Source organism: Gouania willdenowi, chromosome 4, assembly GCF_900634775.1.
Source record: "Gouania willdenowi chromosome 4, fGouWil2.1, whole genome shotgun sequence".
Taxonomy (NCBI): domain Eukaryota; kingdom Metazoa; phylum Chordata; class Actinopteri; order Blenniiformes; family Gobiesocidae; genus Gouania; species Gouania willdenowi.
The window spans coordinates 37764709-37784541 of record NC_041047.1 but is presented as its reverse complement, the minus strand read 5'-3'; the positions used below and the strand labels follow the sequence as shown (position 1 = coordinate 37784541).

General features: G+C 36.8%; 1 protein-coding gene across 5 annotated transcripts in view; it reads right to left on the bottom strand.

Moving 5' to 3' along the window:
* ryk (receptor like tyrosine kinase) overlaps window positions 1-19833 on the bottom strand; it is an 87716-nt gene that overhangs the window by 17977 nt on the left and 49906 nt on the right. For all 5 annotated transcript variants that reach the window (XM_028444770.1, XM_028444771.1, XM_028444772.1 and 2 more), the window contains 2 exons: window positions 7448-7534; window positions 1732-1801 (listed from right to left, as the gene is read on the bottom strand). In XM_028444770.1, coding sequence (XP_028300571.1) covers window positions 1732-1801; window positions 7448-7534 — 157 coding nt within the window. The remainder of the gene's footprint in view (window positions 1-1731; window positions 1802-7447; window positions 7535-19833) is intronic.

Genomic DNA, 19833 nt, shown 5'->3' with positions numbered 1-19833 from the left:
ATAAAACTGCTCAAACTGTCAGCTAATGGTCTGTCCTTAAAGGATCCTCCACTGTTTTTACAAATGTGGCCTAAGATCTTTAATATGTACTTATTAGAGGATCTAAGCCCCACAAAACACATTATTATGCACTATATTCATTTAATTCCTTTTAAAAATAGGATCACTTTACAGTTTTAGATCCTGTGTTCCTCCATCATGAAATCATGTGATTGATGATGTCACACGGCCCCACTGCCTGTAAACATCCCATTGTTTTCTATTGGAGTGAAACATTCAGCCTGATTTTTTGATCATTTAACAGCTTTTTCAGAAAATTACAACTTTAAATCAGTCGTTTTAAACAAATTTTTGTTCAGGGGCCAAATACGGACTAGTTTGATGTCAAGTGGGCCACCAATTATTTCAACATTGTGCCTGAGTTTATGCTTCTACATATACATAAAATATGTAAGAAACCGACCATAACCAAGCAATAAGTGACAAATATAAGTCGAAACAGGATCTTCACTTCAAAATGTCCGAGATTTTGTGACCAATTTTTATCTACTTAAGGGAAATATTATGTAATAATTTGTGGAATATTCAAAGATTTTGTAAAAATTTTGAGCTTTTTCAACAGTTCACCATTAAAAATGACTGAACCATGTGATATAAGCACCAAGAAAACTGTGAGCCCGGAAAAAATATTTGAGTTTCATTTACACAATGACTCGTACACTGTTTAAGGGAGAGTAAAGGTCCCTTAGGAAAGCTCTTACTCTCTGCTTCATTGTTTACTACCAAACCGCAGAGTTGAACTGTCGCCCCCTGTGGTCACAGATCTTATTTTGGTAACAACTGTTTTTATCCTCTTTCTGTAGACAAAAGAGGTTTACATCAACATTTTTAACTTGTCCTGATTTTTAGGGATTCTCAACTGGAGGGTTGCTGACCTGTACTGGGTGGGTCACTGAAAGATGGTCAAAAACAAATAAATACTTAATGTCTCATGTCTTATTTTGAAAGAAACTTTTCTTTTGACAGGCATGCTGTGAAATACATGTTGCACAGGAAAATTAACAGATTTATGTTTAAAAAAATATATTATATATGTGCGTTTTCAACAGCTATTTTTGAAAAAGTAAATTTTGTTGGTTGAATTCTAAAAAAAAAAAAAAAGAAGTGGGTCGCGATTTAATGACCGTGGCAAAAAGTGGGTCACAGGGTGAGACCAGTTGAGAACCCCTTCTTTAGAGCAACTAAAAGCAGCACAAGTTGACATTTTGACTGAAAAATCTACTAAATGATCTAAAAATCTACTAAATGATCTAAAAATCTACTAAATGATCCAAAAATCAGGCTGAATGTTTTATTCCAATAGAAAACAACAGGATGTTTACAGGCAGTGGGGCCATGTGACATCATCAATCACATGATTTCATGATGGAGGAACACAAGCTCTAAAACTGTAAAGTAGTCCCATTTTTAAAAGGCTATTAAATGAATATGGTGCATATTAATGTGTTTTGTTTACAGCTAAGATCAAAACAAACTTTAGAGTAAAAATTTAAACCGTTTCCATTTTTTGGGGAGTAAATAATCTTGGATTTAATGGACTATGAGGCCGACACCGTGTCTTTATCTGATAATAAATATTGTCTCCAGCAGCTTTACGTGTAATTTGTTGAAGCTTTTTGAATCTGACACTTTAGATTTTCTCACTATGACGTTCCGTCTTTAACCACTTACCTGTGATGAAGTCCACGGAGTTTACAGCTTTCAGTCAACATCATGGTCACCTGCACCTCAGAGGCATGATCTGATGAATTTCATGAGACAAAAATCAAACACACAGACTGTCAGTTTGATTTCAGCTTCATTGCACACGTGCTCTGCCAGCAGTCAATTATCAGGGGGAAGCTGAAGAGGAAATAAAAACTTGTGCCAATTGTAATCTGTGCCTACAGCTTTGTTCATTTCCCAAAGATGTGTCAGAGGGAAGTGAAGGGTCTACAAAGCCAGAGCTGGCATGAGCAGAGGACAGGGTGTGATTGTGCCGTCCACCCCTCCTTAGGTAAACATGATAGAATGGAGAGGTCAAGAAGCCAGCAGTAGACACATGATATTAAATGAATGGAAACACTACGCACGCACGCACGCAAGCACGCACACAACACACACCACACACACTACACACACTACACGTCTGTAATGTCATAGATGTGGTGGCTCCAATCAAAACTAAGAGAAAACCAAACACACAGAAAACACCTTGGAGGAGGACTGAGATAATGCAGAATTTGAAATCTGACTGTAGAAGAGCTGAGCGTAAATGGAGATCAACAAAACTCCAAATTCATCTAGAACTGTACAAAATATGTCTGCGAAAATTCAATGATGGCTTGTTCAAAGCAAGGCAGCAATACTTTTCTGAAATTATTGCCAAAAATGTCAACAACTCTCGCACGTTGTTTTCTGTAATTGAAAAGCTCACAACCCCCCCAGATCAGATAGCCCCTGAATTACTGTCAGCTGGAAAATGCAATGAATTTGCTGTATATTTCAATGAAAAAATACAATCAATAAGGTCAAACATCAGAACAAACCAGCAAAATCACAAAAAGCTTGAACAGCTTCAACCACTGAGGGATGAGTCAACTACAATGTTAGAGTTTATTACAGTGAACCCAAAAACAATAGAGGAGACTGTTCAGCAGCTGAATCCATCAACGTGTTGCCTTGACACAATACCCTCAAACTTCTTTAAAACTGTTGTAAAGTCAATTGTCACTGATTTGTGTCAGATAATTAACTGCTCATTCCAATCAGGCACCGTACCAAAATCCCTGAAAGTAGCTGCTGTGAAACCGCTGTTAAAAAAGAGAACACTGGATGCCTCTATACTGGCTAACTATAGACCAATCAGCAACCTTCCATTCATGGCCAAGATCATTGAGAAGGTGGTCTTCAACCAACTGAGTCAATTCTTAACATTCAACAAAATATTTGATAAATTTCAGTCAGGTTTTCGTTCTCATCACAGCACTGAAACTGCTCTTATCAAAGTGATCAATGACATAAGGTTGAACACTGATTCAGGAAAAGTATCTGTTCTCATTCTGTTGGATCTAAGTGCTGCATTTGACACTGTAGATCATACAATTTTGTTGCACAGATTGCAAACATGGGTTGGACTAAATGGAAAAGTAATGCAATGGTTTAAGTCATACTTGGAGGAGCGAAGCTATTTTGTAAGCATTGGAAACTTTGAATCTGACAGATTACCAATGTCCTGTGGGGTTCCTCAGGGATCTGTTCTTGGACCCCTTCTGTTTAGCCTTTACATGCTTCCTTTAGGACAAATTTTACAGAACTGTAAGGTTGATTATCAGAGCTATGCAGATGACACACAACTATATCTATCACTGAACGCAGATGACCATGGTCCCATTGAGGTGTTGTGTGACTGTTTAGAAAAAATAAACTGCTGGATGAGTGAAAACTTCCTTCAACTAAACCATGACAAGACGGAGGTGATTGTCTTTGGTAACAAGGAAAAGAGGACTGCTGTCAGCAAGTATCTGAGTCTGGATCTTTAAAAGCTAAAGACCAAGTCAAAAACCTTGGTGTTCTGATTGACTCAGATCTTACATTCAGCAGTCAGATCAAATCTATCACAAAAACAGCCTTCTACCACCTAAAGAACATCTCCAGAGTGAAAGGTTTAATGGCTCAGAAAGATCAGGAGAAACTGGTACATGCTTTTATCTCCAGCAGACTGGACTATTGTAATGGTCTTCTGACAGGAATCCCCCAAAAGAGCATCAAACAGCTACAGCTGGTTCAGAACGCTGCAGCTCGGGTCTTAACCAGAACAAAGAGGTCAGAGCACATTACTCCAGTCTTAAAGTCTTTACACTGGCTCCCAGTCAGCCTCAGAATAGACTTTAAAGTTCTGCTGCTGGTGTATAAATCTGTGAATGGGTTTGGTCCAGAATACATCAGTGACATGTTAGTCAGGTATGAACCCAGCAGGTCTCTCAGATCTATGGACACAGATCAGATAGTGGAGCCCAGAGTTCACAGTAAACATGGTGATGCTGCTTTTAGTTGTTATGCTGCAAAGAAGTGGAACAAACTGCCAGCGGAGCTGAAGTCAGCATCACATGTGAACATTTTTAAATCAAAGTTAAAGGCACTTTTTTTCTCTACTGCATATGATTGAGAGAGAGATTTTTTGTCATGTTGTTGATGTAATGATGATTTTACTGATGATTTTAATTGATTTTACTGATGATTTTAAATGTTCTTATTGATTTTAAACAATTGAATGTTTTATCATGTAAAGCACATTGAGTTGCCTTGTGTATGAAATGCGCTATATAAATAAATTTGCCTTGCCTTGCCTTACACACAAAGTGTGCAGATAAAAAAATCAGGGCAAAGTAACTGACAAACAAGTTTACAGCCAGCGTATAGAGTGCTTACTAGACTTTCAGGAAGTAGAGATGCTGTTACTACGCTCATGGACTAAATTCCTCTTTATTAATGCTTGTTTAGTAGCGTAGTAAAAACTAAGAGTGTACTAGTCAGGATTCTGAACGTAGGGGGATCATTGGGCGTGCATCCCCCTCCCCAAAATTCTTAATGGTCTAACCCTCTGAAACGCTATTTCCTGCATTTTGAGGACCCTTTTTTTTTTTTTTTTTATCTTTGTTGAATTGGTTAAGGGTCATGATGAAAAGAGTTAGACAGTTACTCATGCTTGGTATGTGTTGCTGCTTTTAGTTGTTATGCTGCAAAGAAGTGGAACAAACTGCCAGCAGAGCTGAAGTCAGCATCAATGGGAACATTTTGAAATTCAAGTTAAAGGCACTTTTTATCTACTGCGTATAGATAAATACTATAGATAGGTACTATAGATCGATACTATAGATAGATCGGTACTATAGATAGATAGGTACTATAGATAGATAGGTACTATAGATAGATAGGTACTACAGATAAATACGATAGATAGGTACTATAGATAGATAGGTACTATAGATAGATAGGTACTATAGATAGATAGATACTATAGATAGATAGATACTACAGATAAATACCATAGATAGATACTATAGATAGATACTAAAGATTGATAGATACCATAGATAGATACTATAGATAGATACCATAGATAAATACTATAAATAGATACTACGGATAGATAAATACTACAGATAAATAGATACTGCAGATATATACTATAGATAGATAGATATATACTATAGATAGATACTATAGATAGAGACTACAGATAAATAGATACTATAGATAGATAGATACCATAGATAGATACCATAGATAGATAAATACTATAAATAGATACTACAGATAGATATATACTGCAGATAAATAGATACCATAGATATATACTATAGATAGATAGATACTATAGATACGTACTATAGATACGTACTATAGATATATAGATACTATAGATAGATAGAGACTACAGATAGATAGATAGAGACTACAGATAGATAGATACTATAGATATATAGATACTATAGATAGATAGATACTATAGATAGAAAGATAGATAGAGACTACAGATAGATAGATACTATAGATATATAGATACTATAGATAGATAGATAGATAGAGACTATAGATAGAGACTACAGATAGATAGATACTATAGATATATAGATACTATAGATATATAGATACTATAGATAGATAGATAGAGACTACAGATAGATAGATACTATAGATATATAGATACTATAGATATATAGATACTATAGATAGAAAGATAGATAGAGACTACAGATAGATAGATACTATAGATATATAGATATTATAGATATATAGATACTATAGATAGATAGATAGAGACTATAGATAGATAGAGACTACAGATAGATAGATACTATAGATATATAGATACTATAGATAGATAGATAGAGACTACAGATAGATAGATACTATAGATATATAGATACTATAGATACTATAGATATATAGATACTATAGATATATAGATACTATAGATAGATAGAGACTACAGATAGATAGATACTATAGATTGATAGATACCATAGATAGATAAATACTATAGATAGATGCTATAGATAGATAAATACTATAAATAGATACTACAGATAGATATATACTACAGATAAATAGATATTATAGATGGATACTACAGATAGATACTGCAGATATATACTATAGATAGATACCATAGATAGAGACGACAGATAAATAGATACTATAGATAGATAGATACTATAGATAGATACTATAGATAGATAGAGACGACAGATAAATAGATACTATAGATAGATAGATACTATAGATAGATACTATAGATAGATAGATACTGCAGATAGAGCAGCTCACACATAACACACGTATGACAGAGGGAGATTTGTAATGTTATTCATTTTTAAACTGTTATATGTTTTCTGTTTCTTTTTTAATCATGTAAAGCACATTAATTTGCCTTGAGTATGAAATGTGCTATACAAAAACAAATTGCCTTACCTTGGTATAGGTCCTCAACTGTTTTAGATTATGAAACACACCGTTTATATTGGATGGTGATTATGACTTACACAATGGAGGATGTACACAGTAGAGCTTTAATCAGGCCAAAAAAAGACAACGCAACCCGACAGAACACGGCCCGAACCCATCCGACCCAGATAAAGACAAACATGAGAAACAGCTTCATGTGACGCTGCAGACGCTACGTCTCGTGGAGCGTCCCAACCCGTGGTGTAACAAATGAAATTAAGCCTGGATCTGACGTGTTGGGATTGGCTCGGGCAAAGAATTCAAGCTCTCCAACACTGGCTGAAATACAGCATAGGGGTCGATACCACAGCGTAAGGCAGAGATGGGCCACGTCTATCACAGCGGGGCCACAAAAATGTGGCCACATTATCAACATTCATGTCAGCATTTAGAATAATGACCAACCTGAGCATTAATACAGAAAAAAAAAAAACAGTGTTATGTAACTGGAGTCCTTTAGTGTGGGTTTTATTGGTGTTTTTTGAGTTTTTAGACATTTCATGTGTTTTTTAATTCATTTTGTCTCATTTCTTGTCAATATGGTTATTTTCTGTTGTCTTGTGTGTTTTTCTGGTCATTACATGTGTTTTTGTTGTATATTTTGTGGTGTTGCTTCATATAACTTCCAACTTCATGAATTACAATTTTGTTTTGGGGGCTGCACAAAATTAGGCAGAGGGCCGCCAGCTGCCTATGTCTGGCGTAGGGGATCAAAATCCCAGCGTTCAGGGCCAACTGCCCTGCGAGAACCCTGACAGTAGAACATTATGTTTTCTGTGTTGAGCAGAATGTTTACACTGTACTTTCACTAATGTTAGTTCAGAGAGGTTTGGCATGTTGCCCACTTTACTTTGTCTTGATATTATCATTTCACATGCAGTGACACAAGCTTGCATACCTTTCACTGTCTTCACAAAGACCTGCTTTTCCTTACTGGGGTCCTTTTCATCCAGCAGCACCCCGTGGAAGATGCGGCCAAATGTGCCTGACGAAGAGAAGGAAAAAAAAAAGGTGTTTTATTGTGAAGGAAAGGGCAGCAGTGATTAGCAGACAGACATGAACACACAATGCTTTGTCTCTAAAGAGGACGAAGCCTTTCTGGCCCCAGTTTGCTCCCGCTTCACTAAACCAGGCGGAGCTCAGGAGGATTCAGATGCTGGAGCGACGTGGAAAAGGCCAAGCAAGTGCGTTCATCAACTCCTTTGTCGAAACTGTCAGAGCATGGCTCCAGGACGTTTCCGAGATAAATGCCTTTTCAGAACATAAACCATCAACGTAAACGTAGCAATAAAATGTGATCCCCTGGGATAAGTGAGCCTTATGCCTTATGTTTGAACAGGAATGAGACGCAGCATAACAACAGGGTTAGTGTTGGAGCGTCTCCCTCCTGCCCTCACCCAGCTTGTCTGGACCCGTTTGTTCACAAAAACACAATCTCAGCTCTGCGCTCGCACACATCACCGTCTTCATACTGTTTACATCATACGTGGGGTCATTATGTACACAGGCCATGATGTATATGGACAGAGTACAACATTAAAACATAACTTTATGTAAGACACCTTAACCCTGTGAAGCATGAATCATTAAATATTTGACAGAAAATGTCAATGTTTTGAAACTGAAGCCTTTATTGGTCCCAATGAACAACAACAACCAACTTCCATTTATGAGTTTTAATTTGTATCATTTTTTGACAGATCCGGTCTCAATGCTCACTGTTTTTTCCTTTTTACAAACAAAAACATAATTAATAACCAAAATGTCAGCAAATGATTAATTCCATACATATATAAGAACATTTTTAGTGCTATTTTCATGCAACCAAAGCTGCGTTTCTAATACCCTTGGAAATGTGCAAAATCTAAATAGTGCAATAAAAACTGGTAATGGAAACACCTGAACTTCAAAATAACACTCAAATATCACTAAAAAGTTTTGACGCTTTCATGAGGAGGAATTTCAGACAGTTCGATATTGAAATGTGTCGCAAAAGCGCTATGGAAACACTTTTTCCACAAATACACGTCACAGAAGAGGAGACCGAGACATTTCTTAGCTTTATACTTAAAAATTATTACTGTCACATTAGAAGTGAAACAACAAAGAAACGAGGAGTGTCCTAAGGAGGTTTGGAGCGTCCATCTTCCTGCAGCAAAGTCTCATGGGATGAAATGTCACAGGAGTTGCGATGCTCCAAAACAACTTTCAATGGAAACACGTTCAAAGCTCAACTATACTTTGTCAAAATTTAGAAATATCCATTATTTTGCAAAAATCTGTAATGGAAACCCAGAGAAAACACCAATGGAACTTAGTGAAGTCTATAACATAACATTTCACTTATTTTTCTTTATTTTGTGGATCACAAACTTTATTTTGCAAGGTGATGAAAACAGTTCCTGTCCTTGATCAGATAAAGATGACTCAGCATTTGACCTCAGAGTGTGAGGGGGCGCTAGCGCACCATCTATATCTATTTCACCGCACAGCTCACTTCCGGTGCGTGCCAGCTGAGTTTGGTCCTGATCTTGCTCCTGTGGACTTCTCCTTTGAGGAAAAATACTTTTTTACTGTTCCTTCTTAGTTTGACCGTTCGCTATTTAGACCGGACAGAGCTCACCAGGAAGTGATTGACGGCAATGGCTGCTGTGTTGAAAGAAGCTGATTAGAGGCACGCGCACATGCACGTCGATCAGGTGTGCTTCACGATCGATCACCGTCTATGTGACATGCATGCAGGACGGTATGTGAGTGTTGAGTGTATAACGGACCACCATTTTGTCCGGTTACAGTCTGTGTCACGACACCCGTCCATTGGGTGGTAGTGACTGTAGTGTTACGCTCTGAGTCAGATCTAAGTGTTTACATGTTACGTAGACGGTGCTACATAGAATGGATCCCCCCCCCCCCACACACACACACAATAAACACAACAACAAAAATATGAAAATGACTCAAAATACACAAAACTAAATATTTATACAGAAAATACACAAAAGACAACAGAAATGCACAAAACTACACTAAAAAGACAAAAATACACAAAATGACTCCAGAATCACACTAAAATGGCAACAAAAACCTAAAATTATACACAAAAATAAAACATTGTTTATTATTGTATTATAGTTACTGGATTGTCATTATGTTTTGTTATTTCTAATATTATAATAATTATTATTGTTTAATTGTACTACTACTGTATTACTGTACGTTATTGCTATTCTTATAATTACCATTATATACTCATATTCTTTTTATTATTTTATATTATAGTTAATGGTATTCTCATTGTATTATAAGTATTGCTATATTATCATTATATTACTTTATCACTATTAATATTGTTTATTAATAATATAGTTTTTTTTATCATATTATAGTTACTAGATTCTTATTTTTAACTTTTTTAGTGATTACGTTTCAAAACGTTTATTTTGATTTTGAAATCAACATAAATGAGACCAAACGAGACATGAGAGGGAGGAGCCTCTGAGCGGCACGCCCACTGATACTACGTACCGTTACTACTAAGAACTAACCCACTAACAAACTAACCGCTAACATGGTGTGGTGGTGGGAATCCAGCTGCAAAAGGACTCACTCAGTGTGTTCCTGTGTGCCAGTCCCAAGCCTGGATAAATGGAGAGGGGCACCTTTACTGTATAACCCACCACTTTTCTGTGTCTCTTCTCAATGGTCGTATGTTGGACGTACATGACATGTTTACGTGTAATTAATTTTGTGTTTTTCTTTGCCGAGGCAGGGTCTAAAGACGGGATGCTCTGGTAGTCCAGCAAACATTGGTGCAACCTTTATCTATATATCATGTGTTCATGTCCCATAGAATTAAACCAGGGAAATCGCACGCTATTTTACTTTGCACCCACATATAAACCCCTTTATAACACTACAGAGTATGTACACCTCTTTGTACATCCAACCTTCAAACACATACTAATTTGACCATAGTTGACAACTCTACATAAGCTCCTCCCACTATATGAATACATACTTCCGACAGGCAGTGTACTAGTAAGATTAAAAGCGGTTTACTTTGTAACATTAATGATATGACATGAAGTAAACATGGCAGCAGCTCCACACACTATTGGCTGAGACATGAAGTGAGATTGTTGCCTGGTTCCTGAGTCATAATGGAACAAAACTGCTGGAGCCGTCGAAACATCTGATAAGAATCATCTCTGGTTGTTTTGGCGTTGGCGGCTCAGATTACAGTCAGATTTAAGGAAATCTTGTTAGAGGATCAAAACCCATCGGCTTGATGTTAGATTTCATGGGAATGGAATGATGACAGAAGTGTAATGTTACTGAAATATCTATGCTTCCAGCAAAACTTCATAAATGAATGAGAACAGCACCGTCATTTAGTAACTTTTTAGATCATTTATCAGCTTTTTCAAATAAATTGACAACTTGTGCTGCTTTTGGTTGCTCTAAATAATCAGGAAAAGTTAAAGATGTCGATGTAAACCTCTTTTGTTTACCAAAAGAGGATAAAAACAGTTGTGACCTGAAAACAACCTTTGACTGCAGAAGGTTTGCATTGGACAATAAAGCAGAGAAGAGCAGCTCTCCTTAAACAGTGCGCGGCTGAAGCTCTGATGGCTTAAGTTAGCGAATATACTGTTTTTTAGCCAGCTTTTTAGATCATTTAGCAGCTTTTTCAGTCAAAATGACTTTTTGTGATGATTAGTTGCTCTAAATTAGTTGTGCCCAATGCGTCGATCGCAGAGGCATTTTGTGTCAAACGTGCTCGTGGGCCGCAAGACTTCAGAACGGCACCGTCACGTATACCATAAGTGAAACCTAACAATTCAGTTTCTGACTTCAACTTGAGGGGGTGCTAGCGCACTAATGTGTTCTTTACAACCTCTAATAATCAGTAGAAGAAGAACCTCCTCCAGCCCAAAGCCACTCACAGACGGTCACAGTCACACCTGCACCAACAGGTACAGCATTATCATCAGAGAATCTACAGTCATGGAAGTTCTTCTAAAGAACAAAGTGAGCTACAAATACTGAAACGCTCTGTGTGTTCTACTGACTGTAGTTTTATTGTGGTTTCATCCCCACACACACTCACCATAATAAGACATGTAGTCCTTCACCATCCTGTCAATTCCTCTATTTCTTCCTAACTGGATCGTTTGATATGTCAACATATTACCCGTGTTCTCCTTTGTTTATTTTGGTTTTTTGAGTTTTCCTGATTTTACTCCAACGTTGAACAGAAGCCTCTCAGAGAACTCATAGGATTTGGGTTAATGCTGACGAGGCATTTGTGTGTTCTGATTCAGTGCAAAGATTAAATTCTTTAACCTGGGTCTTTATGAAGGCAGCAGCTGTGTTTGGACTGTGAGATGATGTGAGATTAAAAAAAAACACTAAACAAAAACTGCTGACCATCACTACTCTGCATATTTTACACTGCACATTTTTTTCATAATTGTAAAAGTTTAAATATTAAAATCAGATTAGTTACAGTTATAACCTCCCAACAAAAATATATCGCTTAGAAGTGTCTGTGATAGAAGTAGCGTGTGAGCCGAAAAAGGATGAACACCCCTAATGCACAGCAACACAACGCTTCTCTCATCTTTGTCTATCACACCGTCGCATCTCAAAGCCAGTCATAAGAGAGCAGGGTTACTATTGCAACATTTCACACTCTCTCATTGACATTGTTGGAAAAGTTTGGTGCATTGCATTGTGAGATGTAGAGTCCCGTAGACCAGTGGTTTCCAAACGGTGTGCCACGGAACACTAGAGACAACCATTTATTATTATTTAGGGACCTATAAAATACACCTTAACGGAATCACGAAATCAAACAATGAAAACGGAATCCACTATTGAACTTGGAAATGGACAGAATCGGCACGAAACGCCGTCACCGTGAGGCAAAGAACGTTTTTTATGAGGAAATGTTTTTGGGGAGCGCTCATTAGGTGCACAGCCCACACCCCTCCCGTCCTGGCCGCATTAAACACAGCCTAAACCACCCGAAACAGCATCTAAACTGCCAAAAAACTATGCAAATCATCAGTGACTCGTAAATACAGAGCCACCAGTGCCCACTTAACTTTACTGTGTCTGTAAAACTCTGTCTGTGTCTCATGTAGCGAAGCATCGCTCTGTGAAAACATGAGTCAGCTTTAATCAGCTTCACCTGCTCAGAGCGTTTAAACAACATCTCATCAGAGCTACAGAAGATCTGTGGATAAAGTTGTTCTGTTGTTGTGGACGAGACCATTGATACCAGGGATTGTAGATTATTGATAACTCCTGATACTGTAAAATATTCTGGCCCCTAGTGGTGAAATAACTGATGTATCCTGGTGTCCATTTATTTTTGTGTAATCGTTATGATCTGGAATAATGTCATCAGGATCATTTAAATTAGGTTAATTTAAATTAAGTTGATCAAAACTTAATCAATAACCCTGATCAGATTCAGTAAACCATTGATCACTGAAGGGAAATAACAACTGGGTGACATTAATGCTGTTCTCATACATCTTTACATGACATATAATTAATTAAAAAGGAGCAGTCAGAAGAATCCATCTCACTACAACTTTTTTATATCTACCTTTTAATTGTATCTTACTTTATCTTATTATTATTATTAGTATTTATTTTGTTTCCTCACAGGAGTTAAAAACTAATATTTTCTGAAAAAATTGAATTTTAAAAAGATTAATGTGGAAAACACAGAACTTGGGAAATTATTGCAATATGCAACTACACAAAAATAATATTTTTTTTAATTCACTACTTTGTATGAACTCATTTCATAATAGAGGAAAACTCTATACCTAAATATTTTTTATATATATATTTTGGTAATAAAGACTTCATGAGTAATATAGTTATTTGCCACATTTTGTTTGGCATTAGTAAATGAAATAGAATTTTTTTAAAATGTTTTATTATTTTTATAAAAACAAAAAACGCAATCTTGAACAACTGTATCTATAAACTTAATACTTGTACTAATATAAATCTAGTTAAACCAAAATGCAGCAAAAACCAATATCTGAGCCCAAATATGTTAAAAAAACTAGTTATGGGAAGAAAAAAAATGTCTTTGGGGTTGCCAGTAAATCTTGATGTCAAAATGGGGTCAAGATCCAAAAAAAGTTGGAACCATTGCACTAAATACAGTTTTTTCCACTAATTTACAAAATAAGATTCTTTAAAATGTGTGTTATCACTCATTCATTACATCAATTTGCTTTACAGTTGTTTTTAAATAGTTTTCTAAGCAAAATGTTGTAGTCGGACGAAGGGGGTACTTGGATTCAAAAATAAGAGAAAGGGGGAACTTGAGCAAAAAAGGTTTGAGAACCACTGATCGACAGGACTCCACATCCCACAATGCAATGCATCAAACATTTCCAGCAATGTCAATAAACCGGATGTTTACAGTGGAGATCAAAACAAACCTTTAAGCAAATTTTTGTTTCATGACCGATAATATACGCTCATTTACCAATTAAACAGCGTTAATAGGGCCACAGATTCTCCGTCTAAAAATTTCCTCCATTACGTTTCATTGTTTACCTATTTCTGCGTTAGTTTACAAATAATTCAGTTTTTTCTGTTTTTCATAAACTCATTCAGTGGCAGCCATTTTCAGAATTTCTTGTATGAAAGCATTTTGACTGCTTTTTAAAGACCCGCAGAATATTTTGTACTATGACAATATGAAAAATTAAAGTCGCTACTTTCATCAGAAAAAATAACTGTTTGTAGCTTGTTTAGTTCTTCCGTAATCAGCAGTTGAATAGAGCAAGTTTAGCATGGATCATTAGTTTCAGAGCAAAAAGGTGAGAAAACAAGCTTTTTCTATATTAAAAAAAAAAAAAAAAAAAAAAAAAAAAAAAAAAAATCAGCCGATGACTTTAAAACAGGGGTCTGCAACCTTTACTCTTACAGGAGCCATATTGCCTCATCTCACCTGGAATAAAGTTCTTTCAGAGCCAAAAAAAAAAATGACCTTCTCAATGAAGACAATAGTGTATAAAATAATATACAGTTAAACTTACAGTATATTGAATATGTTGCATAAATATTTTTTTTTTTTTAGTTAATGCATTTGAAGGGCTTAAAAATAACTTAAATTCATTAACAGGTGATCTTGTCGTTCAACACATGCTAATCGCTAATTTATTGCCACATATCAAGCATGTATATTTAACCGGCACATTGGCAGTTAAATGAATCTGTTCCCCACACAATTAAAATCTTTATTTTCTTCCAGAATAGTGATTTTAGTTGATTTAGTTAACAACTAAGGCTAACCACAAGTGCAAGGAAAGTTAATGGTCTGTAGATGTTGCAGGAGGTGAAGGTGGCCAAGTTATGGCACAATGTGATTTTTTTTTAGGTTGACATATTATGTTATGGTTTTATTTGGTGCAAATGTCATTAATCACGAATACCCTCTGTAAGAAAATTATTTAAATAAAATAATATTAAATAATAATTTCAATATTTTTCAAAACTTTGAGGAACCATTGCAAAAGAGTCAAAGAGCCACATGAGGCTCCAGAGCCGCAGGTTGCAGACCCCTGCTTTAAAGCAACTATTTTTTGCTTTATTGAAAACTATAACATCTGAACATTGGTTTCCCTCTAAACAAAACAAAAAAAACAACACAGACAAGGCTTTTAATGGCAAAATTATTATTTTGCTATCTGGCTCACAGTTGAATGTTTTGCTTACTGTATTTTGTATCTGCTCCCCCGTCAATCACAGACATAACTTCCTCTTCATCCCGACATGCAAAGATTACCCATTTAGCCCGTTTAGTTGATGGTTTTATCTCATGATTGCAACATTATCAATAATCCACTCAGGTCCACACATGTTCTGTGTCAGTATGCGGTGCTGTCACTTCATTGCGCCATAATCTCCCTCAACCTTACTTCTCCCTCCTTAGCTAATGGTAGCATCATGGCTAATCTCTCATCCAAAGGTACACTGCTGCCACCTTTAGGGCACCAGTTGGTCACTAAATCAACAGAGAAGCTTTATATTCACAGTAGAACTCCGTCACAGTGTACCCATGAACTTCCATGAAAAAACGCAAATGACGTAACATTACGTCAATGGCACTGAGAGTTAATTTTATGACTTCACTGGCTATTAAACTTCCCAAAATCATGCCAAACGAGTAAATAGGGTTAACTGAGTCTATTATATGATTTTTATGCTTCAGATGACGCTACAGAGGCGGGGAAATCCAATTGAACTCACAGCTCTGACGTAGATGTGTTGAAGCACGTGACAAGCTGTTGTCACACAGCCTGTTGTTTTTACAGGAAAAATACCAAGGAAATGAGATTGAGTAATTAATTTTGTCATTTGATGATTGTGAAACCTTTAACTACAACCACCCGATGAATCACCTTAAAAAGCTGCTCTTTCCTTCAGGATTGTGAACCGTGTGCTGTGCCTCAGCAGCTAAATATAAAAGACCAATAGTTCATGTCTGAACACATTTGAACAGTTAAGGTTTAAATTTACAATACAAGTACGGCAATTCAATTAAAGGGATTTCATTTAATTGCCTTAAAAAAATGGGAATGAACATGTACATATTAATTGGTTTTGTTAGGCCCAGTTTTTCTAATAAGTACAATTCAAAGAGTTTAGGCCACTTTTTTAAAAACAGTGGAGGATTTCTTTAAAAAGGCGACCGTAGCTCAGGTGGTAGAGGGGTCGTCTTCTGATCGAGAGGTTGGGGGTTTGTTCCCAGTCTATACCAGTTGAAGTGTCCTTGGGCTAGACACTGAATCCTAAGTTGCTCTCAGTGGTTGACTAGCGCTTTGCATGGCAGCTCAGTCCCATTGGAGTGTGAATGGTTGAATGGTATTGTGAAGCGCTTTGAGACTACTTTAGTGTGGGGATAAAGTGCTATATAAATCAAGGCCCAGTTACTATTAAAAAACCATTAGAATCTTGAGCATTTTATTTTGAGTATCTTGGTTATTTATATTTTTTAAATAAATAATATTTTTGGCAATAATCCTATACAAACTTACTGGTCTTCTTGTGCGAACGCGAACACTGAAACTCTTTGCGATTGTTTTCTCCATAGAAACTAGTGACAAATGTAGGGACTTTATCTTGTGTTATTGGAGAGCTTTCTGATGTTTTAGATAAAAATGAAAACATGTATCACTGACTTCTGTGACGACAGTAAGAGGCTCACAGCCGTTCCTCACACACCAGCAGCTGCAGCGATCCCAGTTGATCAGAGCAGACACTCCACATCCACACTGAAAATTAATTGCGTCCATTGTCTCCACCTTAGATAATGCTTCTCTAAGCTTCACAAGCAATTTATCCTGTCTGTTATCACTCCCTCTGACTCAGTATGTGGGGCAGACTGCGCTCGGACTGAAAGCAGATTGCGCACAGTCCGCCGCACATACCAAATCAGAGGAACCTCTGCAGAGTCTGTTCCTCCTGAACACATTTGTGCCTTTATTCTGTTGCTCCTCCACCTCGCTCTTCCTTTTTCCTCTTGCTTTGCCGTGTAACTGCTGTGCTAAAAGCCACTATGGAGACTTCTGTTGGAACATCTGCCATCACATTTTCACTACTCTCGGATCGTGAACGCGCATAGACTTTTGACTAGCAGCTCGAGCAGCCAATATTAACAGCTCATAGATCGCTTTGTTGGTGAAAGATCTGATAGGCTGAAGTCTAGCGTCACGCTCCTGAATTTCTAAAGCTCATTTACAGAGATTCACTGCCCACTCAGAACACTTTGGATTACAATACGCTCAAAGACGATTATAGATTTCTGACCATCTAACAAAAAAAAAAAAAAAAAAAAAAAAACTTATACTGTAGCTTTAATTACTTAAAAAAAAAAAAAAAAAAAAAAAAAAAAAGATTCACATTTAAAACATATACACCATACTTGTATTGTTCACACACATTTTTCTTAATGTAAAGAGGTTTTCAAACATGGACATGCCGGTAAATAATGACATCTTTGTTTAGAACATGCCAACGCTTAACAGGCACTATTAAATGTAACATTACAACTTGTGGTTAGCATGTGTCTTATAAAAAGGACCTACTGGTACTTATATACAATATGGCATTGATATTATTTGTTAACCAAGGAAAGTGTTTTGAAGTGTTTGATTCTCATGAATCTTTCTTTGATTCAACATGAATATGTTATTGTTCGTGTGAGAACACACTTAAATACATTTAAGTGTATGTGTTGAACTTGACTTGAGACTAGTAATGGGAAGTGTCATTAGGTGTTATTAAGATGATACGACTGCAGCTGAACAAAGAGCTCAGTATCTAATTTGGATTGATTCATTGACAATAATAAACCACCGATGGCTGTGAAGTGATGTTTAACTACAGAACACACACACCTCTCTCTTCCACCGCTTCTTTCTATTTCACCTTGGGCGACTATTACATCATTAACATAGCTGCACTCGGGCAAAACTCCAAAATATGAAGATTCTCTTCCATATGTGGGAATAGAACAGACGACAGGTTGAACTGAACTGAAGCCCAAACCTTTGTTTACCTTTGAAACAGAACACGTCAATATGTAATAATCAGAGCAAGCGTTAACTCAGGCTATTTTAGGTCGATGCCTTTATTTTTTGGACTGATAGTGATGTGATGAGACTTGCTCCAACTCTGCTGGGAAAATAAATGGCATTCATGTACAGAGGTCTGTTTTTACACAAAAGGGATGAGAAAGGTGGGTTATTTATGTCTAAAAAAAGAAGAGAAAAAAACTAGGGCTGTCACTTTAAAATGTAATATTAATTAATTACTAAAAAATAATGCAATAAAAAAATAAATAGCCTTGTTTGTATTTTTTATAATTTGGATATTGACTATAGTAAACCGCAATATTTCCCCTGATGGTCAAAACCAAAGGGGTCAGCAGCCCATAGTACTAGTCTCAGTCAGAACTTCTAGTGTGTATATGTGTACTGTATACTCTGTTTTAGTGTTTTTGTATATATTCTGTTTTGTTTTTGTTTATCTGTACTGTGTACAGGCCCATGTGTATATATATATATATATATACACATATATATATATATATGGGACAAATAAAGGATATACAGTATTTATCTGGTAACACTTTATAATAACTATCCAGATAAAAGATCATTAACTCACTCAGTGCCATTGATGAGATTTCTCGTCATTTCAAATCCAAACGCTCAGTGCCATTGACGAGACACTCGTCATTTGCGTTTTTTCACGGGGATTACTAGAAAACACCCTGGCGGAGGTCCCTCATCAAAATCTAAGCTGTGGGGTGTTGTAGTGACCAACTGTGCCCTGAAGATGGCAGCAGTGCCCCTTTAGATGAGAGATTAGCCACTGATGCTACCCAGCAAAGCAGGAAGAAGCAGGAAAAAGGGAGATTATGGCGCTACAGAGTGATATTGTGACAAATCCAGCAGCTCACAGCTCCACATACTAACACATAACGTGTGTTAAACATTTTCTGATGCAGATTTTTGTGATTATGTCCCCACCTAAGGATATAAACACTCTTTCAGCTTTTTGAAAAAGCTCATCTCCTTCCTGGAGTTCAGATCTTTCAGATACTCCTTCCTCTCACACAGATTCTCTATAAGTTGTCTTTCCTCCTCCTCACTGCTACTAACTTTTTGTAATAAGAGGCAGGCGTTCTTGGTTCAGTTCCTCATTGCTCTCCTGCACTGTCAGCTGTTTCTCATTTAACTGCTCACACTTAACACCTATTTTTGGCAGTAGTTGCTGTTCCAGATCCGTCTCGTTTTTCTGCAGTACTTGAAGGATGCTTGTTCTCCTCGTGAAGCCGATGCTCCGTCATTTCATTGTACTCCTCTACCTGCTTGTTCTCAAATGCTTGCAGTGAGAGTTTATCACTTGCAGATGGAGTAACTCCTGCTCCAGACCTTTCTTAGCCAGCTCTTGTGAGTTTTCCTGTTGCGTCCAGTCAGTAAGTATCAGCTGTTGACAACGCTCATTCAGCAGCATCTCCATCTGCGGAAATCGATGCTGCTTCTCTACCTGCTTGTTCTGCTTCGCTTGTACTGACATAGAAAACTCCTGCCAATGGAGATCTATATTTTGCAGCTCATCTTCATTCGTAGTCTGCTCTTGTTGGACAAAATGATTACTGAGCTCACCCCTATTTAGCTGCTCACTGCTCTCCTCCTGCAGCAGCTTCACATTCTGTAGTTGCTCATCTTCCAC